General features: G+C 36.9%; 1 protein-coding gene across 1 annotated transcript in view; it reads left to right on the forward strand.

Moving 5' to 3' along the window:
• Positions 1–26873, forward strand: part of MYBPC3 (myosin binding protein C3) — a 61012-nt gene extending 34139 nt beyond the window's left edge. Inside the window, exons 23-34 of the mRNA XM_064657881.1 lie at positions 1892–1996; positions 5120–5308; positions 8348–8482; positions 9680–9847; positions 11115–11203; positions 16150–16345; positions 20814–20953; positions 21718–21877; positions 22450–22586; positions 25090–25276; positions 26221–26263; positions 26758–26873. Coding sequence (XP_064513951.1) covers positions 1892–1996; positions 5120–5308; positions 8348–8482; positions 9680–9847; positions 11115–11203; positions 16150–16345; positions 20814–20953; positions 21718–21877; positions 22450–22586; positions 25090–25276; positions 26221–26231 — 1517 coding nt within the window. The 3' untranslated portion in view covers positions 26232–26263; positions 26758–26873. The remainder of the gene's footprint in view (positions 1–1891; positions 1997–5119; positions 5309–8347; positions 8483–9679; positions 9848–11114; positions 11204–16149; positions 16346–20813; positions 20954–21717; positions 21878–22449; positions 22587–25089; positions 25277–26220; positions 26264–26757) is intronic.
• Positions 26874–27146: the final 273 nt, after the last annotated feature.

The raw sequence follows: 27146 nt of genomic DNA on the forward strand, positions 1-27146 counted from the left end.
CTGGTAGAAGTATTTTTTCAGAGGTAGTTACCTTCTGTGTGAAAAGTTAAGAGAGCAACTCCCAATAGTAATCCATGTATTTCCTGTTTCAGGTGATCTTATCATTTTATGGATGACATTCTGTTCTAAAGTACATGCTTCATGCTTGTCTGAGATAAGAAAAACTTCTAGTCATTTTGTTGTGCTTTATGTTTTTAAGCAAAGATTACTCCATTCTATAAGCAGTAAACGGTTAATGGAATAAAGAAACATAACAGATTGACAGACACTTCAATAAGTCACAGAAGAGCTGGGAGGAATATGATTTTGAGTCAGTTATTTCTAAAAATTTTTCATAATATTTAATTCGCTGATACCCTGGCACACATAACAAAAGGCTGGGTTATATGCACATTAGAAATGATAAAAGAAAATTACCTGCACCTACAGTATTAAAATTTAGAATTGCTTGGTGAATACTAAGTCTCCTTCATTATTTTATTAATACTAAGTCAGGATATTTACTATGAATATCTCCAAAGTGACAAAATATGTGAGACATGCAGTCATTGTATTTTATAGCGTTTATTCTAGAGAAAATAAGAAACCCTGGAGCAAGGCTCATCTTACAGAGCAGAATTACCTCATTACCTTATATTTTTGCAAAAAGTTTATTATTTCTGGGAAGAAAAAGGGAGCTGAATAATCACTGGTATTTAAAGGAAGCATGAAAGAGCAGGATTTGCTTTAGACTAAGTTGATACATTCTCAGTTGTACCTACTGTTGCTATCTGGCAATGCTGTATCGCAGAATCATGGAATCAATTAGGTTGGAAAAGACCTCGAGTTCAACCTATGATCATAAAGTCCAACCTATCACCCAACACCACCTTGTCAACTAGATCATGGCACTACGTGCCACATCCAGTCTTTCCTTAAATACCTCTAGGAATGGTGACTCCGCCACCTCCCTGGTCAGCCCATTCCAAAATCTAATCACCCTTTCTGTGAAGAATTTCTTCTGATTGTCGACCCTAAACCTCCCTTGGAGCAGCCTTAGACTATGTCCTCTTGTCCTGTCACTGGTTGCCTAGGAGAAGAGACTGATCCTCATCTGGCTACAACCTCCTTTCAGGTAGTTGTAGAGAGTGATGAGGTCTCCCTTGAGCCTCTTTTCTCCAGGCTGAACACCCCCAGATCCCTCAGCTGCTCCTCATAGGACTTGGGTTCCAGACCCTTCACCAGCTTCGTTCCCCTTCTCTGGACCCACTCCAGCACCTCAGTGTCCGTCCTGAGTTGAGGGGCCCAGAACTGGACAGAAGATTCAAGGTGCAGCCTCACCAGTGCTGAGTACAGGGGAAGAATCACTTCCCTAGTCCTGTTGGCCACACTATTCCTGATACAGGCCAGGATGCCATTGGCCTTCTTGGCTACCTGGGCACACCACTAGCTCAAGTTCAGCTGCTGTCAGTCAGCAGCTACAGGTCCTTTTACACTTGTCCACTTTCCAAACACTATTCCCCTGAGCCTGTAATGCTAGATGGGGTTCTGGTGGCCAAAATGTAGGAGTCGGCACTTGGTCTTGTTGAACCTCATACTGCTGTCGGTCTCAGCCCATCAATCCAGCCTGTCCTGGCCTCTCTGCAGGGCCTTCCTACCCTCCAGCAGATCGACACCCCTCCCAACTTGGTGTCGTCCGCAAATTTGCTAATGATAGATTCAATCCCCTCATTCGGATCATCATTAAGGATATTAAACAGGACTGGGCCCAACTCTGACTCCTGGGGGACACCACTAGTGACTGGATCAATGCTATACAGGAAAAAATAAGTGTTAAAGAAAAATATTTAATTTACTTGTATAAAGAAATTGAAACAATAACAACTCTCGTTCATTCTCATACTTTCTTCAGATGTTCCTGACCCTCCAGAAGCTCCCACAATCAGCAACATTGGAGAAGATTACTGTACTGTGCAGTGGCAACCCCCTAAGTATGATGGTGGGCAACCAGTACTTGGTAAGGAGTCCTAAAATATAAAGTCCCCTGCAGCTTTGCCTATACTTTTTGCTGTTCCTTTAAAGTGGCACAGAAGGATTCTCTATGTTTACTCACTCTAGGAAGGCTGACCCTCAGACACTAACTACTCTGATGTGTCTAACCTTCAAACCAGTCTAGGTTCTGGCTCTTCAATTTTGAGGAGACAGTGCCCCCTACCTGTGCTGTTTGAATCAGAGAAGTATTTCAGCGAATAAGTTACCACAGAAAAAGAAGATGATATCAAAAATAGTTAAAGCTAAACATTCTCATTCAAGACAGAAATCTTACGCCAGTATACAGGCCTTTGTACTTACCTATCAAATATCAAACAGATCTCTGGCCACCTCAGTCATCAGCTCCAGACATCCGCAATCTCAAAGCATGTAATACATGTTTTTTAGTGGAAAACTACTCCATAATTCTATTTCATACAAAATAATGCATCATTAAACACTTTTTGATCATTTTAAGGACCTTAAAATCTGTACTAAAAACTAGAGTGCAAAGTTATCATGCAATGCAGGAAATGAGCAGGCACAATAAAGAATATTACTATTTTAAGTTCTGCTCAGAGCATGGAGAGTTTTAGATAAAACTCTCTGTGATCCTCAGAAGAAAAATAAAATAATGTAGGGTCCTGAACAATTTTAGGGGAAAAAAATCCTGTGTAGTCCATATCTAGCAATTTGTTTAATAAAGATGTCTGAGTTTCTTTAAAAAAAATACACTGAAAGCTCTATGGACTTCCATGGAGATGTCAGGGCTAGAAATGCTCTAAAATTCTTTTAATCTCCTGCATATTATCCGGAAGAGAGGAGTTTGTATTTGCTTTTGGATGTTTGTGCTTCATTAATTTCCACAAGATCAGTCTCATTTAATTCAACAGAATTTATCTGTGCAGGAATAAACAAGGTATTGCCGGGCCAGTCCAGTCCATTGTGGTTTCATCTGTTCTGAGCAGAAGCAAGCAAGAAGTTAGCAATTTAAACTATTGTGTGCAAAGATACATACCAATAGCTGTCCCATTACCACAGCCAACTCCACCTCACTGACTATGCAAAGCCCATGATTTTGTTTTGTAGAGTTTTCAGAGCACATATTTTAGAAAGTTCTTTGTTTCATTTTCACTGTCAAAGGAATGATTTTGTTATTGTTCCACTAATGACCCTTTGCACTACCTGAGGGAGTTTCTTCAGTCAGTACAGGACTGCACTACTAATAGAGCTACAATAAAACCCCTGCAGCAGGGGGGAGAGGAAAACCCAAGATGCAGCACTGTCCATTCAAACATAGCTTTAAAGGCAAGTTAAAAAGGCAAGGGGAAAAAAGGCATATGCATTCTTATCTGTCTTCATATTGATACAGATGGCATTGTAGGCAGAACAGACATAAAAAAGAAATTCACACCCCATCTTCACCTTTCGTGGGGTTTTGTGTGATTTTCGTATTACTAAAACAGTATTTTTATCTCTCACATATTCTGTGCATTTGGGGAAATAATCTGCTTTACCAAGTGTCAGCAATACTACCAGTGTTGTCATTTTACCTCCTTTCTGCCTTTTTTTTTTTAAATTGCAGTTCTGGTATGCTACAGTGAAGAAATGTCTCCATTGTGACAGGAAACTGTTTATCTAAAATGGTAGAAAAACAGAGACTGAGTTGATGAAACTTCTCTCAGTCTCATAGACCCTGGTGAAGAGACAAAAAAACCAGGAACATATCAAAGGAACTACAAGTTCTTTGCTTACAGCTTTTAACTCTGTTTAAAAGCTACAGAAAACAAGCATGCCAGGAGTAACTTTATGCATTAGAAGCGATAATACAACCTGTCAGCTTAAAGGTACTTCCACCACTCATTTCCCAAAACATTATGTAGACTCCCATGCTCTTCTTGTACTTCAACACAGACAGAAAAGGCTGCTGATGCATGGTGTCTGTGCCTACAGCATGTCAGCATATGTGCCACCTCCCTTCAGACACCCTAAGTGTGAATCATACTTCTCAGGTATACCAAAAGGACATTTGCAAGGTTGATAGCCATGACATTGGTGAGCAGTATGGATTGAATCACTCCCCTACACAGCTCAATTCATAAGTCCTTGCTTTAGACTTCTTATACTGTGGTAGCTGATTGCAATTACAGACATCTGTACAGATCTCTGCAGTCCATGAGTAGAAACAGACATATACAATAAACATGTGTGAATGGCATGTGTAAATGACTATTCAGAGTATGCTCTGATTATTCATTCTGTAGTTAAAAGATGAAGAGCTTTCAAAGCAAAGCTTGTTTAAAAGAAGCCTACATGGGTCACATCCAGTCATGTTATCTGCAACACAGAGAAGCAGCAGAAATTTAATATAGCTAGATGGAAAGAAACAGTTGATCAGTCCTTTGTAGCAGGTCAACTGGAAAATATCTTCCAACGTGATATACAACCATCCTCCATATTAAGCATCAGGAATCACAGATTCCATTGTCAGTTTTGGAAAATGAGAAGTTTATCTTTTAAACCCATAATCGGGCCTTAGTCATTCTGAAAAACAGCGTGGTAGTGTGGGAAAGGCTGTGGATGTTGAGTGTGTGAGTCAGATGTACTAAGACCTGGATTCCGGGCATACAGACTAAGCTGTCCTACAGATTTGTTCTGCAGTGCAGCCATCTCTCTTGGTTCTCTGCTATCATACAGGTTCACTTTCCTTCCCAAGGAAATCAGAGCAAGAAAAATGGTGAGTGGCCATGTCTCACTCCACTGTAGGGCTGAAGGAAGCTGGGATCTGCACAGTCTGGGAAGCATTCTGCACTCTGCAATTCCACCATCTAGCAATGAACACAAAGATCTAGCATCAGTTGTTAGATAAAACATTAAAAAAAAAGGAATTGTCAGACTGTTATTCTAACTAATCTTTTGTTTGGAATTTGTGCTGTTAGTCAAGATTAGTGAATTGCAGAAGAATACAAGAAAAAAAATTAACTTTTAACTCTATACTTCATCTTAAAATTTTCCAGGCAATTTCTCATTCTCTTATAAGGATTTTCTTTTTTCCTGCATGAGATAACAATTTGCAGTTCTTTTACACAATAACATCTATCCTTTCCAGGCTATATTTTAGAAAGAAAGAAGAAGAAGAGCTATCGATGGATGAGACTGAACTTTGACCTTTTAAAGGAGCTAACCTATGAAGCCAAGCGAATGATTGAAGGAGTAGTTTATGAGATGCGGATTTATGCTGTGAATTCTATTGGCATGTCCCGGCCAAGCCCTGCCTCAAAACCCTTCATGCCAATTGGTGAGTTTTGCAACTCCAGGTTATTTCTAGGACAAAACCAAGACAGGATAATTTTCACCTCTTCTCTTCAACTGCTCTTATAGCTAAAAAGAATGTGTTAGGAAAGAGGCTATCAACCACCTCTATATTCTATATTTAATCAACCTTTTCCTTTGTAATCTTCCTCTTCTCTGTCTCTCATTCCTCTTACTGAAGAGCACAGAGGTTCCAGTTTCATGAAATTGCTGATGAATTTTTAGTTGTTATAATTAGAAGTGTGACGGTCAAGCTGGATCTGGAAAGGAGGAGAACTAATTGACAGAAATTTCCCTGTCCCTCTCAGCTTCTCTTGTTCCTAGGTAGCCTCATCTCCTCGGGTGGTAACATTGACGGAGAGATAGACAACAGGTTAGCAAAATCATACAGTGCTTTCGGAAAACTCCATAAAAGAGTTCGGTGAAACAAACACTTGAAGAAAAGTACAAAGATCAGCGTTTACAGAGCCATAGTGTTGTCGACTCTCTTATATGGTTCCGAATCATGGGTCATCTACCGCCACCACCTGCGACTCCTAGAATGCTTCCATCAACACTGCCTCCGTACAATTCTAAACATCCACTGGTCAGATTATGTGACTAACACGTCTGTTCTAGAACAAGCAGCAATCACAAGTATTGAGGCCATGTTGCTGAGAACACAGCTGCGTTGGGCAGGGCACGTCTCAAGGATGAAGGACCACCACCTCCCTAAGACCGTGCTCTGTGGTGAACTTGCCACTGGCTGCCGCATGAGAGGAGCCCTGAAGAAAAGATACAAGGACTCCCTGAAACAACATCTCAGCCTTGGCCATATTGATCAACATAACTGGTCTACTCTGGCCTCCAATCCGGAGACCTGGAGACACACCATCTATAACGCTGCTGATGCTTTCGAGAAAGCACGCAGGGTCACCCTCGAGGAGAAAAGGCAACGCAGAAAGAATTGTGCCTTGCAGAATATACCACCCAAGGAGTCTTTCTGCTGTGCCTTTTGCAACCGGATGTGCCCAAAAAGGCCATCTCGTATTGGCCTTTTTAGCCACCAGTGCGCTTGTAACAAACGGGGGTAAAGCCCTTCCCAAATCTCCATTCGCAAAGCCTAGCCATGATTCTATATTTAATCAACCTTTTCCTTTGTAATCTTCCTCTTCTCTGTCTCTCATTCCTCTTACTGAAGAGCACAGAGGTTCCAGTTTCATGAAATTGCTGATGAATTTTTAGTTGTTATAATTAGAAGTGTGACGGTCAAGCTGGATCTGGAAAGGAGGAGAACTAATTGACAGAAATTTCCCTGTCCCTCTCAGCTTCTCTCGTTCTCTTATGGGTGCAAATATCACAGTATCCCACCCCGTACTCCCTTAATCCCAGCCCTCTCCACAGCTAAAAGGATAGCTGATTAAGAAAATATTTGAGGAATGATTTTCTATAAATAATTCTTCCCAACACAGCAGTGCAGTGTCTCCTGCAGTCTCTGAGCAAGAAGCAAACTAAAGGAGTCCTCAGGAAACCCGCTTGCTAAGAGCTTTAGGGAGAAGACCCACAAAAACACAAATAGCAGGAGATTAAAATGACTAGAGTTGCTAAATCTACAAATATCAGTGAAGGGGGACAGCCTGCTGAAGGAGATAATGTAAAAGCAGATGATGCAGTGAAGGAGTCAGAAGGAAAGGCTGAACAGCAAGAAGGGTCTCATAATTCTGGATTTCAGACACACAACGGCTGGTCTGCAACAAAAGAGGTCAAACAAGAACCATCAAGTGGAGCTACTGGAAAAAAAGGTCCAAAGTTTTCATGGGATAGGCAGAATTTTACTTGCTTAAGGATAAAGTTCACACTTACTGCTTCAGAGAAGAGGTTTGGGGTTTTGATCGTGTACTGTGTGGTTGTGTATGCTCCCAACTGCATTTGCCTCCTGTGTGCTGTCCTTGCTACCATGTGAATATGAAAATTTTTGACACAGTTACAAAAATGAAACTGGGTGGCATTTTTGGAGATTGGTTTTTTAGTGGGTTTTCTTTTTTTTTTTTACGATAACTTTGGGAAATAAGATCAATTTCAATCAGTTTCACAATCTATAAACCTTCATATAACTTACTTTGTAAAATCTATTATGCATATTCAAAAGAAATTCAGTTTATGCCAAATATACCTTTCTTTAACATGATTGCTCTTATGCCATGTATACTAAGTTTTATGGTCCTGAAATCTGAATGTTATTTTGAAAAAATTATCTTTCTGTTTGCTTTTTGGAATCAATTATTTCACAGCAGCAATTGTGTGTATTTTGGATTTTCAAGTTAGGGCTTTTCAAGTTAGGGCTTTCCTTGATTGTTTTTTCAATCAGTAGAAAATAGTCATGCTGAAGACGACTGAGTTTAGCTAGTGGTCTTTCTGAACTATGGCTTTATAAAGAACAACAATACACCCATTCTGAAGAGATATGAAAAAGCTATATCTAAATCAAATTAAAATTCTTCAGCCCCAAAATATTTTTCTCAAGTGTGTATCTGCTGCAAATGCACAAATCAGAACTAGTGTTTCTGTAAACATGTAATTGTAACTTTTTGTCATTTTCTCCACTGTTAAGGAAAATGAGTAAAGTCAAATTTAGCACTGATGAATTTGGCCCTCTGACTATGAATTGTCCAGTTACAGTCAGGGTGTAAGTACAGAATACAAATTGTATGTAATTTTATTTCTAAACTTTTCTGCAGACTTCTGATGACAATTTGACTCCCTTCTACAAGTCTTTTTTCAGTGGCTTTTCTCATAAGGGAGCATCTGTGAATAGGAACTACTATCTTAACCTCTTGTTCCCCTTCCTATTATAGGAATCCCATGCTGTGCTTCTATTAAATGAAGTATTAGGCATTACACTTTACAACTGAGCTTCAGCTAGATTTATTTTATTAAAACAGACAGTGGTATATAAATCAGCTGTTAATCACTCTATGTATAGCCCTTCAATTCTCATAGTTATATTGCTATTTCTCAGAATCTACTTCTACATATTTCCTTACAGCTCCTCCAAGTGAACCAACCCACTTTACAGTGGAAGATGTTTCTGACAGCACTGTTGCCTTGAAGTGGAGACCTCCTGAGCGGATTGGAGCTGGAGGATTAGATGGTTATATTGTGGAATACTGCAAAGATGGATGTAAGTAAGATAGGTACAAGGTAGCAGCAACTGAACATTTTAAAAATACTGCAATTGCAATAATTTCACTGCAATATACCAGTAACCTAACCATTTATTCCAGTATGATTAAATCTGAACTCAAATCTATGTCTAACATCCTTGACAACCATCACCGTACTTATTACAGTGCGACTGTAAAACCTTGAAAATCACATCAACCATAATGTCATCTTCACAATCATCATAAACTTTAAAACAGCTAAGTAAAACAAAACTATCTTGTTGTTCTATAGTCACTATTGCACTTTTGTATCATTCATGAATTGCATATTCCTTAAAACCAATACAATAACATGACTGTGATAACATCAGCCAAACTTTAAAGTAACTGTTACCTTGCCTCACTTAATACTTGTGCTGATAATAGAGTGTAACAGCACCATATGTACAATACTCAATGTACCATGACACTACAACATATTTATGTCATAAAAGTCAAACAACAAATTTATAATCACTTTAATAATGAAATTTTCCCTGACACCAGGTTTCATTGCCATATAATCTAAGCTAGGGGGTTTACAGAGTATAAATTATCCAGAAATATTTTATAGTCTTTAATGAGATATCATTATGGAATTACCAGAATCTCTATGTCATTGTCATAGAAGAATGATTTTTCAGTCATATTTCTGTGCATTAGAGTAACTAAGGAAGCACTAAGAATTCTCTTCTACAGTGTCAGTTGAGAAGTAAATAATAAATTCCAACAGTTACGTGTTCTATTATTGTTTTCAGCATATGTGGCTTTCATCAATCCGTTTGGACAGCCACAGGAGATATATTTATTCCAAGAAAAAAATTAAATTAAGGCTGCACTTTCTTGCTAAAACTACTTCCAAAATTCTCCCTCCTCCTTTGTAATGAAAATAAATGTCAAGAAGTCCCACAGCTCTACGCTCATAAAACAGAATGCCAAAGGAACTACCAAAAGATGATTCAGTCATCCTTAACTATTTTGAATAACAAAATGTAGAAATTCCTTAACTCCATGTGTATACACATCTACTCGATCCAGAATTCTTTTTCCAACTTATTTTATTCCCTTTGACGTGTGGTGTTGTAATTTAAATTCATTTTACCCTAACACAAATTTATTTTCAATTGCAAACAAGGCATCAGTATTGTTACAACATGCAAATACTGTACTTGCAGCTACAGAATGGATTCCCGCGCTTCCTGGCCTAACTGAGCGCACATCTGCGTTGATTAAAGACCTGGTGACGGGGGACAAACTTTATTTCCGTATAAAGGCCATAAACTTGGCTGGTGAGAGTGGAGCAGCAATAATAAAAGAGCCCGTTACTGTTCAAGAGATCCTGCGTGAGTATCTATACTGAATAAATCTTATTCATTTATTTCCTCTGGTTAAAATTCTGCCTTCATCTAAGAATAACACCCAAACAGTTCTTTCACTTTGACTGGGTGCCAAACATCTGACTCTGAGAACATCACTATAATGCACAGGTCTTATCTTTCTAAACAAAGCTTTTAAAATAAAATCCTTCTTCTTACTTTCAAAATACTCACATTTTGCCTCTTGCAATGGCACTGTCACCGTTGAAGAAACACACTTTTTAATATTTAGCTCTCTGCTTGAAAAGCTGCTATATTACTGCAAAATTACTTGCAAAATGCAAGCGATCTATTTACTTCATTGTCCTAAATTATTAATTAACACCCTGTGTATCACCCAACAGCAGTAGATTATAATTCATTTGACTGGAGTCCAAAAGACATCAAGAGCTGCTAATAGTGGATTCCTCAAGCTTGGCTCACACAAAGTGTCTGTCAGAGTTTCACTAACAGTAAAATGAGCCAGTGTAAATGAAATGAAGTTGTAATGCATCTCAATACCAAATGGTCATGAAGACAGACACTCCAGCTCTATCTTAAGAAATTCTTTCTGTAAATGACAGGGAAACGAGTAAGTATCACATGGAGAACGTAGAAAGCTTTCCAGTGAGGCAGAGGAAAGCAGAGACTAGATGAAAAAAAATACAGTAAAGTACTTCTTTTCTTAGTGAAAAAAGTAAGCTACAATGAGACTCCACTATCTTAAAGAAAGAACTGTAACTGAACGACTGTAGAAAGATAAAGGAAATCCATCAGTTGCTCTGCTTTACCTATCTCCAAAAGGCAATTTACAAGGAGCTGCAGTATCACTACAGCAATAGATAAATCATAATTTATAACCACTCTTTTACTCCAATAAACCCTTTGTCCCATCCTTTCTACTGAACTGAAAAAGTTCTCCAAAGAAACAAAGTCCATATAGAAGGCTCATATCCAACAGAAGTCACCCGAATTTGGTATTTCAGATGCGATGCAGTTTCACAAATCCAGCTGTCACTGAAACATGTTCAGTTGTAAATATACAACTGAGACTTGATACTAAATTTTTATCCAGACAAATACATTTGAAACTACTTTGAGAAGGAGCTACTCCCTAAAAGTATGAACAGTGTTCCCACAATTTTCTTTGCATTCAGTTATCCAAGTCTCTTCAGTGTTTTGCATTATTTGTGCTATAAGTAATGTTGCAATTTATCAAGAGCTTTGTATTTAATGTATTAATGCTTAACTTCAGAGCGTCCCAAATTCTGGCTGCCACGGCATCTCAGACAGACTCTGGTGAAGAAAGTGGGTGAGACAATCAATATTGTGATCCCTTTTCAGGTATGTATCAGCTTCTATTTTGTCATGGTTATTTATCATTACTTACCAAAAGTAGTTTCCCTTACGCAAGTTCCCATTGCTTCACTGCTTAAGCAGTATTACATAAGTACAGCTGATGATTCAGGAAACCCTCTCAAACATTTGGGGAGGGGTAGGGAATCACTCTTTTTTCAGTCATAATTTTTTTACAGTCAGAGTTTCTTCCTTAATCCCTCCTTTTGGGGAAGAAGAAAAAGTAAGTGGAGTAAGTAAGTGCAAGCCCATTCTTGCTTATTGACCACAGGATGCATCTCACAGAGAAGTATACAAAAATATATGAATTCAACTACTCTTCTGGGACCAAGGTACATGATGCTACTAGGTAACTTCTTTGCCAAAAGCGTGTATGTTAATTTCTGAAAGGTTTACTACAAAAATTGGAGTTTGCACATAAACAGAAGATCACAGTTGGCCCTACGTAGTCTGTGTGTATACAAAGAACAGCTTGGGCATTATTTTACATGAGCTGAAGGTGTAAAAAATACAGCATGATGAGGATTATCCAGGATGCATGTATGTAACTACACATGTCACTACGGCATGAACAAAATTGCTGAAATGCACACAAAGACTGACCTAACCAATTACCCTGTCTTGGCAACTACCTGACTATTCAAAAAACACCACATGCATTTTTTCAGATGCAAGATTCTAATAATTAATACAGTCAAAGAATTGGTGTGTGTAAAGAAAAGGTTTTCTCAGTGAAACATAGCAAATGAAATTGTATGTTACAGATTCTTGCTCTGACAGAGATACCCTCAGTAATATATCATTTAATCAAGTCCTCATTTAAAATTTCAAGACACTAAAATTTCTCTACTGTTCAGGGCTGACATTTATGAAAATAATTGAAGAGCTTTGAAATTCTTATATAAAAGACACTGGAGATACACAAAACATTTTTTCAGCGAGGGAGACATATATGCACACATCACCTATATTCTTTTGTTTGAGCAGTACCAACACGTAAAAAATCTCTTAGAAAAAAATCAATGTTAACTTGAATGTATATGTCTTTTTGCCCTGTGGTTACTGGGTTACAGGAAGTTACTTTTTCACAAAGATATATCTAATCAGTACACAATTGCAAATTCATATATGAAGTAACTGTCTTGAATTGCATACTTGCATTATTTGAGTGTAATCACAAGCTTTTTTTTTTCCACATTTATCTCCAAAATTGCTAAAATGGCTCTCTTACTGGGGTCTAGCCAAATGCAAAATTCAATATTTGTACATCTGCTACTTCTGAGTAATGTAATCCTTAAAAAAATCCCTAAATTAAATAAACATATGTTTGCTGCTTTGATGTCCACCTTGAAGAAAAAATGCATAAATTTATCAAGCTGTCCCATAAGCAGAGGAACTGATAAAGTTTAGCATTTGAGAGATTTGTGTTTTATGTCTCCTTGTGCTGGTTTTGGTCCAGGTAGAGTTAATTTTCTTCATAGTAGCTAGTATGGGGCTGCATTTTGCATTTGTGCTGGAAACAGCATTGATAATTAAGGGGTGTTTTAGTTATTGCTGAGAGCAGTGCATACAGTGTCAAGGCCTTTTCTGCTTCCCACAAGACTCTGCCAGCAAGTGGGGTGCTTAGTTGCTGTCTGGAGCTAAAAAAACGACACCTCCATATCACCACCTTCCCAGCACACTAAGCCACCTCCTCTGCTTAGAGTACCCTCACTGTAATATTCCCAGAGATTTGCCAGTTCTTTGCCCTACTTCCCTAGGCAGTCCTAACTGATATGTCCTCAGCTCCCTGGCCAGAGAAAGCACATGTAGCAACTAATCCAGAGGTTCCTTAATCCTGTCTGATCATTCAGCTATTGCCAAACAAAATGGATATTAAGATCACACCTTCCCTGAATTTTCCTAAGTGGGGACACTAACTGGTGTTTTGGTATTTCACCCTGCCAGTTTTTCACAGAAGTGTACTAAGCTGAGAGATTTCTAGTCCTCTGTCAAATTGGCCGAATTGAACCAAGCTGATTCAAAAGTTATTTGAGTAGCTGACTGAAAAATCATGTGCTGGTATAAACTCTAGTCTCCTAAAAGATAAGGCTAACAGAAAATGTTAAGATCTACCCAGCAACACCAGATTTTAATCTGAAAAAAAAAAGCTAGAGGACTTTAATTCAAGAGGTAATTTTTGAGAGTTTTCACTTTGTCTTAGTGTTGAATTGCAGCTTTCGCAGTACTAAGAATTGTGGCTATAGCTATTTAGAACATGTAAAACTGATGATCTTTCAAAAAAAAAGCAAATAAAAAAAACCCTTACCCTTTACATTTTAAAAAAATTTAAGTCACTGACCATTTCTATTGCAGAAAAAGACTTCAAGTAGATACAATTATCTATTATCTAATGAAATTGGAAGTCAGTGTCTTCTACTATTTACAGTTTCTGCACAACCGTACCAGCGACCTCTGTGGTCACTACCGTGAAATTTTGTGTCAAGGTATCCTGGGCTTAATGCTACTTGCAAATTTATTCAAATCTTTAGATCAAAACATAGAGAAGAGAAAGGGCAACATTCTAACTGAGCATTTTTCTGTTGAGTGCAGTAAGCAGGTGGGACATTCTGCTGAAAGGAAAGGAATCAACACACTCTTCCTTCAAAATTAGCTACATGAGCCCATGATTGAAGGGATATTATGTGCTACTAGTAGATAAAATTCACAATATTACTGAGCAGCCCTCTTACCCATCATATATGTGGGAATCAACATCTAAGTGTGTTTAGATTCATTCTTCCCTGGCTGTGAACTCCCTAAAGTTTCTCTGGTGTGCTATTTAGCCACTCTGTCACTCACTGTTCTCTCTCAGATTATCTATTACACATTGCAGAAATCCAATCCTCTGACATATGTATTAGGAACATGCTTTCTATCTGTTTGTGCTTTTCACAGTCTATAAATATAAGAGTATATGAAAACCAACACTTTGAACGCTTGCAATCTTTCACTGGCACTCATAGCATATCAAAAAAGGAGGTGTGACTGAATATATCTGATCAACCACACTAGAACACCAGCAGTAACAATCTTGTAATCAGCTTGAAAACCTGCCAAGTATTTGTCTTGACAAATTAGAAATTTAAATAAAATGCCCTTATAAATATACCATTTTAAGGAGACTATTTTTATCTTGAAAGCATTTCCCTAGCCAAATTTTTCAAGCAGAATCCTCATATAATTTTAAAATATACACATATAGAGACAATTCTTGTCAAGTTCACCAATAATAAGACACAGATATGGAAAATAAAACACAGAACAATTCAAACCCTTTTACTTGTTCAAGAATTTCCACTAGATCTTCTAGGTGAAGAAGAGAAGCCATTTCTTCCTCCAGTAGGTTTTAATAGCTGTAATAGGTTTTTGTAAGGGTTCTATGAAATGAGACCAGGGTAAAAGTCCACTGAAATTGGACAAAATTTTTTTGTATCTATTATTTCAGAGCTACAGGCCTGAGGTGCTTCTATGTTCCTTGGCAGAAAGCTGTAAGAAAATTATTTACCAAATAGGTGAAATGGAAGATCCAAAAGCATTGCTCATTCAAGGTTTATTATCAGCCCTGATGTAAATTACAATATATCTGATGAGTTAGATACCAGAGAAAAGAACATCTACGAACGAATAGCAATTTCTAGGAGTTTTAGAAGTTCTTTAACTCTAATTTTGAACAGATCTTGGCCTGAATCTTATAAAAGATGGAGTGGGTTTTTCAGCACCACTGAAAAAGAAATTATACAGCACAGACTTTCTGAATAAATACCAGAGAAACCTGAAATAAAGGTATAGCAATGCACAAAGATTCATTATTGGTGCCTTTAGGCACCAATCTAGGCATCTTAATCTCCCTTTGTAGGCTAAAGAAAGAGATACAGTCTTTCAGAGTATGTTCCAGACACCCAGTGGATTGAGGAGCCTTCTGGAGCTGCTTTCTCTGCTCTTTACTGAAGGCAGTGTCCTAACTTCAGTGCCTTAGGCTTCAGATCCAGGGCAGCCTAAGCAGAGCTCACTGCTGTCTTGGAAGGTCTCACTTTCCCTCCCCACCCATTTGAACTGCTCCAGGCCTGTGCTGCACTGTGTCACCATGGTAATCTGGAGAAACTTAAAAAACTCCACTAATTTATTTTTTGTTAGATTGATTATTAATACACATAATAAATACGATATGGTCATTTCCTGTTTTCTTGGGATTCTTGCTTTGGAGCTGTGCTGTGGAAGTGGCACTCCAACAACTAAGAAGAACTAAATATTATCTACCATTTTTCCTGGAAACAGCTGAGTGACAGTGATGCAAGCTAATGATATCTCACTGATTCCACAGTGCCATCTTCCATGGCTGTAGCAACACCGACTGCTTAGGTTGACAGTCACCAAAAAAACTTTGCAATGCAGAAAGAATTGTACAGTAAGTTTCACATACCGAGATTTCAAGTTGATAATAATTTTTCAAAATATCTTAAAAATGCCTGGGGACAGAGAATTAAATGTTTTAAGAAAGGGAGGAGAAAGGGGGCAAAGCTAATAAACTCAGATCTATACGAGTGCTGCTTAATACCAATCAGAACAAGCCACATCACCTGTTGGCTTCATTGATGCCTGGGAAAGAGTACTAGATGAGCACAAGTATATTGTTTCTGGATTTATTCTCAATATAATTTCAGACTCTAACTAAATGGCACCCTCCTAGCATGGTGCCACTAAATCACACAGATGAGAGCAAATATTCGTCTGCAAGAAAACAGAAATTGTAAAGTATTTAGAGAGTTTAATATCTCAACTCTGCATATTACATTAGGCTTTCTAGATTTATAGATCACTAACAAAAAAATGTAAATTTATTACAGCCCCTCCCCCCCCCCAAAAAAAAAAAACCAACTTTTTTTTCTCTTTAGGGTAAACCAAGGCCCAAAATCACTTGGCTGAAAGATGGTCAAACCCTAGACTCCAAAGATGTGGGAATTCGGAACAGCAACACGGACACAATCCTCTTCATCAGAAAGGCAGAGCTTCATCACTCAGGAGCATATGAAGTTACTCTTCAGATAGAAAACATGACTGATAAAGTTGTAATAACAATACAAATCATAGGTAAGAACCTGACAACATCAGAACTAAGCAGATCATTCAAAACAAAATAGTGGCCAGACTGAGGCAAGCCAAAGATCCAATTGCCACAGAATCCCTTCTCTCTTAGTGGTTGATTGCAGATGACTAGGACAAAGCTCAGAGCAGGGCTAGCATGTCACTTTATTTTCCTACGATGTTTTCCCAGCTTGAAATTATCTGAGTCCTAGAGACTTTCAGAGAATGAGGGATTTTCTGTGTGTTCCATAGTTTTCCAGGGATTTCTTTTCTTGCATGATTTCATCCAGTTTTAACCAGGTCTAGTTTGAGAATCCAAACATCCTTTGGCAGGAAATTTTAGCTTAAGTGCATGTATTTATTTGTTTTGATGTCCATACAGTTTTGTATCAGAAAAAAACATGAATAATCATTCACCTTTTCCATTTGTAGCCTTCAGTCACACACTCCTCAGTTAACTTTCTCAAGTTTTAGACTCTTCATTTGATTATTTTCAAACAGACACCTTTCCATATCTTTGATCATCCTTATCAATCTTCTTTCTACCATGTTGAGAGGGATAGAAAGAATTAGAGACTTCTGGTGTTCTTAGGAATATCATATTGTCCTTTAGGAAGGAAATACAAATCTTGGACTGGATGTACTCTTATTTGTTTTTTTTTTATTAGACAAGGACAGTGAAGATAAAATCATTGCAATAATATACCTCTACTGTTCCAAAAATTAGAAATTACAAGGCACAGTCTTGTAATGCCTTACTCTGTTAAAAGTGTCTAGTTAGCCTGAGGCTTATTCTCTATTATACAATTTCCAGTCTCTTTTCTAGTGTCATTTCAAAGGAATGCATTGTCAAAGTTTCTATATCTTCCCTTGGGATTTTGTGAGATATATTCTGAGATCTTGCCTACTCAGATTTCATTAGTGTTCAGCCAGAGTTCTTCTATTTCTCCTCATTACCACTTCATATAATATTCTTGATAACTATTTTTATTTCTCTTTCCCCACACTTTCACACTGTCATCCCAAATTTCCTCCAATGTATCAATACATTTTTAGAATGTGTATTTGGCACAAAAAGAGTATTTAAACATAACCTGTCATATTTTGGAATTAAAGATGCTGACTGTGCTCTGCTTAAAGTTCTATAAATTAATGTTGGCAGAATGGGTATGCAATGGTGCCAACAGCAAACAAGAAAGGCATAACAAATTGGAGCAACTATGTCTTAATACCAGCAGATGCTTCTGCTCAAGAGGATGGCTGCAGTTTGGCATGAGCAAAATAAGTAAACAGCAGCTAAAACAAAATAATCCCAAGGTTGCCCAGAGAAGCTGTGGATGCCCCATCCATGGAAGAGTTCAAGGCCAGGCTGGATGGAGCTCTGAGCAACCTGGTCTACTGGAATGTGCCCCTGTCCATGAAAAGGGGCTTGGAACTAGATGATCTTTAAGGTCCCTTTCAACCCAAATCATTCTATGATTCTGTGACTCAGCTAAAGGGGAGTAGTGCACTCTATACACCAAAATACCTTTCTAAAACTGGTTAGTGAGTCTTGATTCTAGCCACTGCTCTTAGAGCATGGTATCAAGTATCTTGCACCCGTTGTTTGATACTGTAGAGAGTCACAAAAACACATCTGTGTACCATTGTGAAAGAGTTATTTCAAATAGAAAATGAATGGCCAAAAAAAAAGCAACTAATTTTATCACACAGATTAATACATGTCAGAGCTGGAGGACAGGCATGAAACTTTTTAATTCTTGAACAGCTTACTCAGCTGAAAGGGGATAAGTGTATTTCATGTGATTCATGACCAAGAAGAGAAAGGGCTTGTAACATTTGCAGATACTTCTACAGTCAAGGCATCTACTCTGATTCTTGATTTTGTTATTCTGTCATCAGAACTACCTCTTTTCAATTCTGTCAACTGCAATGTTTGCTCTCCAGATTTTATATTCTTTTGGCAGGACAGAATATGGGTGATTCAGGCACTCTTTCTCTACTACAAGTGATGCTTTAGATACACTAAGTAGAATGGCATGCTGAAAAGTCAACCCAGTTTTCAGAGATACAACAAGTCAATCAGTAATCTTCTGAGCTGTCTTTTGATCAGCTAACTTCTCTTGGCAAATGTCTACTTGATGAAGAAGTAATGTTTGTGGCTTCAGCCTCTATCTTTTCTTGGAATAAGGCAAGCAGCTCTGCTGCTATGATGAGTCACATATCAGTTCCAAAGAAGAGGAAACACTTCTGTTACTGCCATCACTTTTCCCTGTTGCCAAAACAGTTGCTGCCATTTACTCTAGAGACCTACAAAATATGCACTTTTACTATGAGAATCCAGTATATTTTAAATACTTTTAGAAAGCTCTTAGATAATGAAAATATCTCCAATCTCTGGAGAACATGGTTTCCTCAGCTTTTTTCCCCTTCTACACAAATCAATAAATTTTGTCTTCCATTATGTCTTCTATTGACTAAAGCAAACTTCAGTGCAATTTTTTTAAATGGAATTAATAGTTTTTCTCATTATGTATTATTTGAAAATATAAATTATAATTTATTTTTGAAAGATAATTCACAATTTATGTCTTCTTCCCATTCTATAAATTTTATTAGTTTGCAAAACTCCTAAGTTGAGTTTGTGCTGAGGGTAACACAGAATACTTCCTCAGAATACAAATCCCACTTTAACACAGTGTCGTATAGAGGAAAATAATTTGGTGCAGAAGCATCACTAGGTTTAACTTTTCCCATCCTCTGTTCACAAGCTAGAGATGAACTGTTTAGTACTGAAAAAGGAATATTCTACAAAGGAATTTTGAATAGATATTCTTGCTGATTTCATTATCCCATCAACCCACAAAGATCAAGAATATAAAAATCCATTTAGCAAATTTATGTCTCTATTTTTTTTAAGATTGTCCTTCATAAATGTGCACAAAGGTATGTAGTATGAAAAATTCTTCTCTTCAAATCAGAATAGATTAATTGATTTCTGTGTAATGAATACACACATCTAAAAACACAACTAAATTTTTTTCTCTTAAATTGTGATTCAAGGTAACAACATTTCCACATCTCCATAAGCAATGTTCATTTGTCAACACATTGCCATTCCCTACTTCAGAAACAGGGAAAAAAATGAAAGAAGGTTTACCTGTTTGGTAGCTGTTGAGACACAGAAGATGCTAGGTTTTTCTCTCAAATGTTAGTGTCAAATAGGAAGAAAGAGGATGATGAATGGAAGGAGAGCGATGCATTCCATATTCCTTATCACACTTCATGCAGTGTTCTAGTTGCTGCCACTTTGAAGCAGGACAGAAGGGGCCAAACCTAATTATAAAGCAGTCTTCAATTCCAAAGTATGACAGTGAAAAGAGAATTAACACATTATGCTTTGACATAAAAAGTCATAGTTCCCCTAATAACGAAGGCTGATTTATTACTGGTTTGCATATCCTTTTTAAGGAATTAAATTATAAGCAATCTAAAATTACATTCCTTTGTGCTTTGCTCATCTCAAATTATTAAGATGAGACTACATCCATCAGATTCTTACATTTCCCTAATTTTTCCAGCTTAGCTACAGAAAGGGGAGACAGTTTCCATTCAACTATCTAGAATTATCTTGAACTATTTTTCACTCAGTCACAAGACCAACTACCCAGTCCTCCCCAACAGGCCCTGTAACTGTGTGCAACAAACCAACATATCAAAAAGGTGAATCAGTGCCTTCAAATTAAAACAGACAGGAATATTATTTAATAAATCTAATTTAAATGTTCCAGTATTAGACTAAACAATATCAAAATAAATATGAATTATCATTAAAAAGGAGAAAAGAAAATAATGATAATTTCATATTATATATTTTTCTATATGTTTCCAGGTATCTTAAAATGGACATAGAGGTCTGTATCTCTTTGAGAATTTGTTCTTTTTCTAGTTATTACAGAGAAATGTCACCTAGTGGGCAAGCTAACAAGAACTGAACCAACAGGAAAAAGTAAGGTATATTCCCAAATGGGAAATACTCCCAAACCTCAGCTGGAAGGCATTTGTACCCCATTGCCATGGTTGTTATATCAATGTAGCTAAATGGCTGAGAAATTGCATAGAGGTAACAAAGTAAGTAATAAAATTACAGTTTAAAGAGTTAATCACATCCATCCATCAACACAAACTTTTATAACATCTTAAAGAAGAGTTTGTCTGGTTTCTATGTTACTAATTCTAATATGTTGTCTATTTCTCAGTAGCTTTCAGGCCTCTCAGAAGACCATTAAGAGGGTATTTGAAAATTTCCCAACTTTCTTGTTTACAGTTTCAACTTCAAATAAATGAAGTGTGTTGCTATGGAACGTTATAGATTGCTATCAAGTTCTATTTTTTTTCCCTGCATGGAAGGAAATGACAAAAGTCTTGGATTCTGAACTAAAAGCTAAGGGGTTTTTTCATGTCTCCTCCGCAGACAAGCCTGGTCCTCCTCAGAATGTAAAGCTTGTAGATGTTTGGGGATTTAATGCAGCCCTGGAGTGGACACCTCCCCAAGATGATGGCAATGCACAGATCTTGGGCTATACGGTCCAGAAAGCTGACAAAAAGACAATGGTAAGAACTTGCTCTCAGTCTATGACTTTGTATGGAATTTAAACTACTGCCTGCTCTGGAAACATACAGACTTGAGGGAAATTACTGAATTCATGACCTTCACTTCTGTGTCTGAGGTATCCTATGGCATATCAGAGGCAGCTAAACGCTGAAAAATAGAATTAAAAACTCCCAAAGGTGAAGTATAGAACTGCATAAAATGCTCAGTAGAAAATGTAAGAGAGACCAAGGGTGTGTCATCTCTGGTCATGAGTGCACAGATAGCTCTGCTTAGAAGGTGGAATTACATTCTTTATTTGGAATTACATTTTTCATAAATACAGGAAAAAAATGAAGTGGGGGGAGGAAGAGTTAGACTTGAACTCAGATGCTGGGTATAGTAGGTATATACTGGGAGAGGTATGCATGTCAGTCAGACTGGAAAACATCTTTCCCACAGAAGTCCTCATCAAGTAATCACATTCTGAGTACCCATCTTGTACCAGAATCCCCAGATATGAGTAAGGCTAAAATGTAGAGAGTTGTGGGATTTTCTTTCTGTAAATGCAAGTATTCATACGTCTATCATACCCACCAGAATATAAAAGTAAGAAAATAGATCAGCTAATCTTCACAAGAAGCAACATAATATTCATTTCACAGGTTAGTGTTAATTACCTGTCTACCTGTCTTTTTGTTGTAGTAAAAAGGATCTCTCCATACTAAAACTAGCACCATGTCTGACCTCTCATAACATCTTTCTAAACAGTATAGTCTTGTTACAGGAATGGTATACTGTTTTTGATCACTATCGTCGCACAAACTGTATAGTGTCAGACCTGATTATGGGAAATGAGTATTTTTTTCGAATCTTCAGTGAAAATTTGTGTGGATTGAGTGAAACTGCTGCAACCACCAAAAATCCTGCCCATATCCAAAAAACAGGTAACATATTCTTCAAAGCAAAGATCACAAAAGCCACTAAGTACCAGAAGTAATACACTGGCAAATGAAAAATACAATCTTGATAAATGCACCACTAAAGATACTTTCATTACTTAGTAACTAGCACTTATAAAGAATTTTAGCATCAAGAACCATTATCTAGGCAGACCTCCTTTACTAATACAAATATTTGCTAAAAATATTTAATCACAGTCTTCCTAAACTATATCATTTTAAGAAAATAATACAACTATAATACAACTGGGGGATTATATTTGTATTCTGGGGTTAAAAGTTTAAGATATCTGTGAAGACTTTCCCTGCAGACATATGGCCATTGTACTTTTACCAGAATAAAAAAACCCACAATTGTCAAGACCTTTTACTTTAACTAACACATGAAACATGAGATATGTTTTAGAGTGAAGTGTATTTAAAGATTTGTTATATCACAAATGCCAAAAACTTTGAAGCTTCTCTAAATCATACAGGCAAAATAAGTGACAGATAGACTGTATATGTCAGCAGAATTGAAAACATGGTTCTTACTATTTTGTTTCTTTGTATTGCAGGCACCACTTATAAGCCACCTAGTTACAAAGAACATGACTTCTCCGAACCTCCTAAATTCACTCATCCTTTAGTAAACCGTTCTGTGATTGCAGGATACAACACCACACTCAGCTGTGCTGTAAGAGGAATCCCCAAGGTACAGATCACAACTGTCATTTTTATTGTTGCATCAACCCAAGATGCTGCCTTAGAATCCACATCAGTTCAGTGTGGCTGGAATGTAACATGGCTGTATTAATTAAAAATAGAATCACCCAGTCATCTCCCACCTCCGTCATAGTTGATGACGGAACACTTGCAAGGTGCAAGTGTTTGGGTGGTTGTGCCCCCAGTGGGGCAATACAGTAAAGGAGACAGAGGGAAGAACAGTCACCACTTGTGGTAACACCACGCCATTGAAAATGTACATTTGTGCATAAAACCTACTCACTGAAGAAGGTAAACAACAATAAAATGTATCTTCTCACAATCTATCCTTTGTTCTCTTCAGACTTTCAAGAAAACAGCAGCTAATGTAATATACTGCTCCTTTAACCTAAATGATATATATAGGAACAGCAGTTTTTCTGTTACATTGATACATTCACATAAGTTTTACAGAGTCTGAGTTATTTTGCAAAATTAACTAGAATAAGGCCTTCTCTCGTGTGAAGTTTTTTTGAAGGGGTTTTGCTGGTTTGGTTTTTTAAACTCACAGGAATATAAGTCTCTTCAAAGAATACGAAAAGATGTACTATTTTGTTAGTCAGGAACAAGCTGTAAAAACTGTATCAGCCAAGAGCTAAAATTAGGTTTCTCAAAAAAGGGAAATGGGCTTCTTTGTCTGCAGGGAAGGAATTTACCATATTATGACATAATCTTGTCAGAAATTTAAATTAGCACCATCACAAAAAATGCAAAACTCTTCTTCCTTCACCTTCTGCCTGCTTATTCCCAGCTCCTTTCAATTCCTCATGCCTGCACAAGGATCTGATTGCTACACAGCAAAACATGTACCACAATTGCTCAGAGTCCAAATTTACTCAAAAAAAAAGAAAAAAGTCTTTATGCAATCATTTTCTGCAGTTCTTTTGATGAAGAAGGCGCTCCAGACAAAACTCAAATAAAAAAGGAAGCACATCCATGTAAATAGTTGCAAAAGAACACAAACGTTATAGAAGAAACACCAGCAACTGCAGGCAAAATCCATCCTCCAGTAGCTGCCTCAGCTTAGAAATGACAGTATTACTGATGAAATTCCCACTTGGTTAACCGACATTTTTGTGCATCTCCATCTACTTCATTCAGTTTCCATGGTTTTAAGAAGATTCTTAAAAACCATCCTTAATTTTACAGCTGTTAAATACAGTAGTTGCAGGCTTTGGAATGCAAGCATGCTAGCTCATCCTTACACATTAGCCCGAGGGATCCAAATAGTTCTCAACCTTCAGCACACTTAATAGTCTTAAAGCAGCTTTTCCAAATAGATTTCTGTACTTGCATTGCCCAAAATAACCTTAACAAAATGTGCTTCTACCTACTACAGTACTCTGAAAAAGGTCTTTCTCACAGAGAGTAGCTTATGTTGATGGAGCTTTCCAATTCTGAATAACTATAGATTCTCAAGCACACCTCAGGTATGATCTGTATGGCATGGAAAAGTTACCACTTCAAGCAGAGACAATACTCATGCCCTGCTAGTAGTGAAGTACAATAAACGACATATAACCAGAAAGATAAAGAGGCTATAGAAAAAGAAGGAAAAAATATTAAGGCAGGAAAAATTCCAGCTGATATCTTTCAAGAGAAGTAAGTATGGCAACTGGGATGCACTGGATTGATATACCACAGGTGAAAGACAAAAGTAATTCAGTAGATTTGAAGGCACTGTATAAAACAGTGCAGTAGTTTTAGTTCTTATGGATGAAGAAACAGAAGACGTTAATTTTCAAAGAAAAATGGGTAAATACAAAGCCTTGTTTTCTACTCTTTAATGACTGTTTCTTCACTATATGTATTGATGAGCTTGAAATAAACAAAAGCAGTTTGTTTTCTATTGGACTTCCATTTTCAAAATTTCATTTATAGAAATTAAAGTCACAGTTTCAGGTACTGGAAACAAAACATAAAGACTTGAACTGATACAGAACTAACCACTTTATTCCTCAGCTGAAGCTTTATTTTGAAATTTCTGAAATTTCTAAAGATATGCTAAAGGCTTTAGAAAATCCTTTTTCAGGCCAAACTTTGGCATCTCAATTTGGCCACTTAACATATGTGGAACTTTGTGACACTTCTGTAACATACTTGTAGCATTCAAATATATTTTAACAAGCACAACTAAATAACCCCTGAATGAATGGATTAATTTGTAGCCAGTTTGTAGGGCTGGGGTTTTTTTAAGACTGCAATAAAATAGGATACAGACCTACATTTTCTACATGCTATTTGACAGTTAAAGGAAATATTGAACTTCAGAATTACTGGTTTCACAAGTTTGTACTGAATGAGTTGTTCCTTGAAAAAATTGTTAACACTGTTGTGTTAATAGCCCTCATAATGCTATTTAGCCTTTGATGGCTAAATTAAAGCTGCAAGATCTGGTGTAAATATTCCAATTCCTACCTTCTATTTTAAAATTCTTCTTCTATGTTCTTCAGCCAAAGATATCCTGGTACAAAAACAAAATGGATCTCTCTGGGGATGCCAAATACCGCATGTTCAGTAAGCAGGGTGTGTTGACCCTGGAGATCCGGAAACCCACTCCATTTGACGGTGGCATTTACACCTGTAAAGCTGTTAATGAGTGTGGTGAAGCTGAAATAGAGTGCAGACTGGATGTCAGAGGTAATCAGGTGAATCTTATGAATAACATTAATACTGTAATGATGATAGAGTAATGGGTAGCTAAAAGAAAATAAAATCATAGTTTTTCTTTATCTAACCCTGACTTCTTGGGTGGTATATAAAAAAGTTTGTTAATTACTTGCACCAGCAAGATTGTTTTTTTCATTCTAAAGGGTTTTGATAGAATTAGGTTGATTGGTAGGTAATACAAGCCTGAAGATGGGCAATTATTACACTTCTGACTTAATATTTATAGAGAAGATACTTAGCACTGCAACGGAGGTCTATCTACAAACTATCATTGAAGATAGTTTTATTATCCTTTGTGCCTACTCAGTAACTGAAAGTTTTAAATTAACTCATTAGCAATTAAACTTACGTAAAAGGTAGTGCATGTTACATCATAAACATTTTTTAAATATTTATTTTTTTTGTCAAAAGAATCAGGAACGAAAGTCACATGTTTATAACACAGTAAGAAATATTGACTAAATATTTTTGGTAAGGCTACCAGTAATGTATCTATTTGTCAATATAAATGTATATAGCACCAGTTTAAATGCTCAGTGAAAGCGACCCACACAGCAGTGATTGATGCAAATTCATCTTCAGCACATCAAGCCTGAAGGTGTTTCTATACAGCACAGAGTTGAATATTTGACTCAGCGCTAAGTCTGGAATGTGTATGCAGTTCACCTTGCAGTGCTGGGAGCCAAAATTCTCAAGTATTTCGGTTCAGTACTACAAATTACAGTGTAGACATGGCTCAAACCTTAATATTATCATAATCTGAAGCTTGATTTAGGAACATTAAATCTTCTTAGAATTATCAGATAAAAGCAACTACTATAAAGCTTTCATATTTCACTTTCAGCACCAAGTCTCAATTTAAAATTAGCATCCTTTAATGTCTGATAATATCTTAATTTTTTTTCATTCTCCAGCACCTCAGTAAAACTCTGAATTGCAATTCATCTGCAAGTCAAGGTAAGAATCAAAATAATTCAGCTGGATAAAGGAGCAATGGCTGTTTGGTTAGATATATGATTAAATAGTTGTTAGATATTCATGGTAGAGACTTTACAGAATGTTTATAATGTTGGTGGGAGGATATATGCTTGTTTCAACTTCTATTTGTTTTTTCAATAATCGTACTAAGGTCACACTCCTGCAAGGTAATTTATTTCATTTATTTTAAAGTGGGTCTCCACCTTTAAAATGCTGTGCCAGTGTAGAAATATATAAAAATAACAGAATACTTTGTTGCCATTTTGTCTTAACTGACTACAAGCACTTCCTCTAAGAGTCAGTTATTTATTAAAATAAGGCTAACTAATATCAATAATCTAAACAAAAAAAGCATAGTTAAAATACATCTAGAACTGTAATGTACACTTTACACTTTAAAAACATGAAATAGCTATGATAGCAATCAGGTAATGTATTTGTCAATAAATCTTTCTCCCCATTCTCTGTCTCAGCATTAGAATGGAACTTGAAAAGAAGAAAACTGAAGAAATTAATGAAGGATAATTTCAGTTCATTTAGGAGTCTTGTTCATCTTCAAAGTCATTTAATATACGTGAATTAGGTGGCAGCAGTGTCTTCTAATGTTTTGCTTACCCAGCATACTTTCAGACCCTATTTCCTTTTTTCATACATCTGTTTTAGTTACATTGCCATTGTCTCCACATGAAGTAATTGAGAGAAACCAAGATAGAACTTTCCTCCCCTTACATAGGTAAAAAAAAGCCTGCTATATTACAATTACGTAAAAATAACCCCCTGTCCTTTTCTAATGTCTGAAACAAATGTAAATTCCCCAGTTCTACAGTTCACTCCATTTTCTCTTTGAAGAACTCTGATATTC

The sequence above is a fragment of the Pseudopipra pipra genome, chromosome 6, assembly GCF_036250125.1.
Source record: "Pseudopipra pipra isolate bDixPip1 chromosome 6, bDixPip1.hap1, whole genome shotgun sequence".
Lineage (NCBI taxonomy): Eukaryota > Metazoa > Chordata > Aves > Passeriformes > Pipridae > Pseudopipra > Pseudopipra pipra.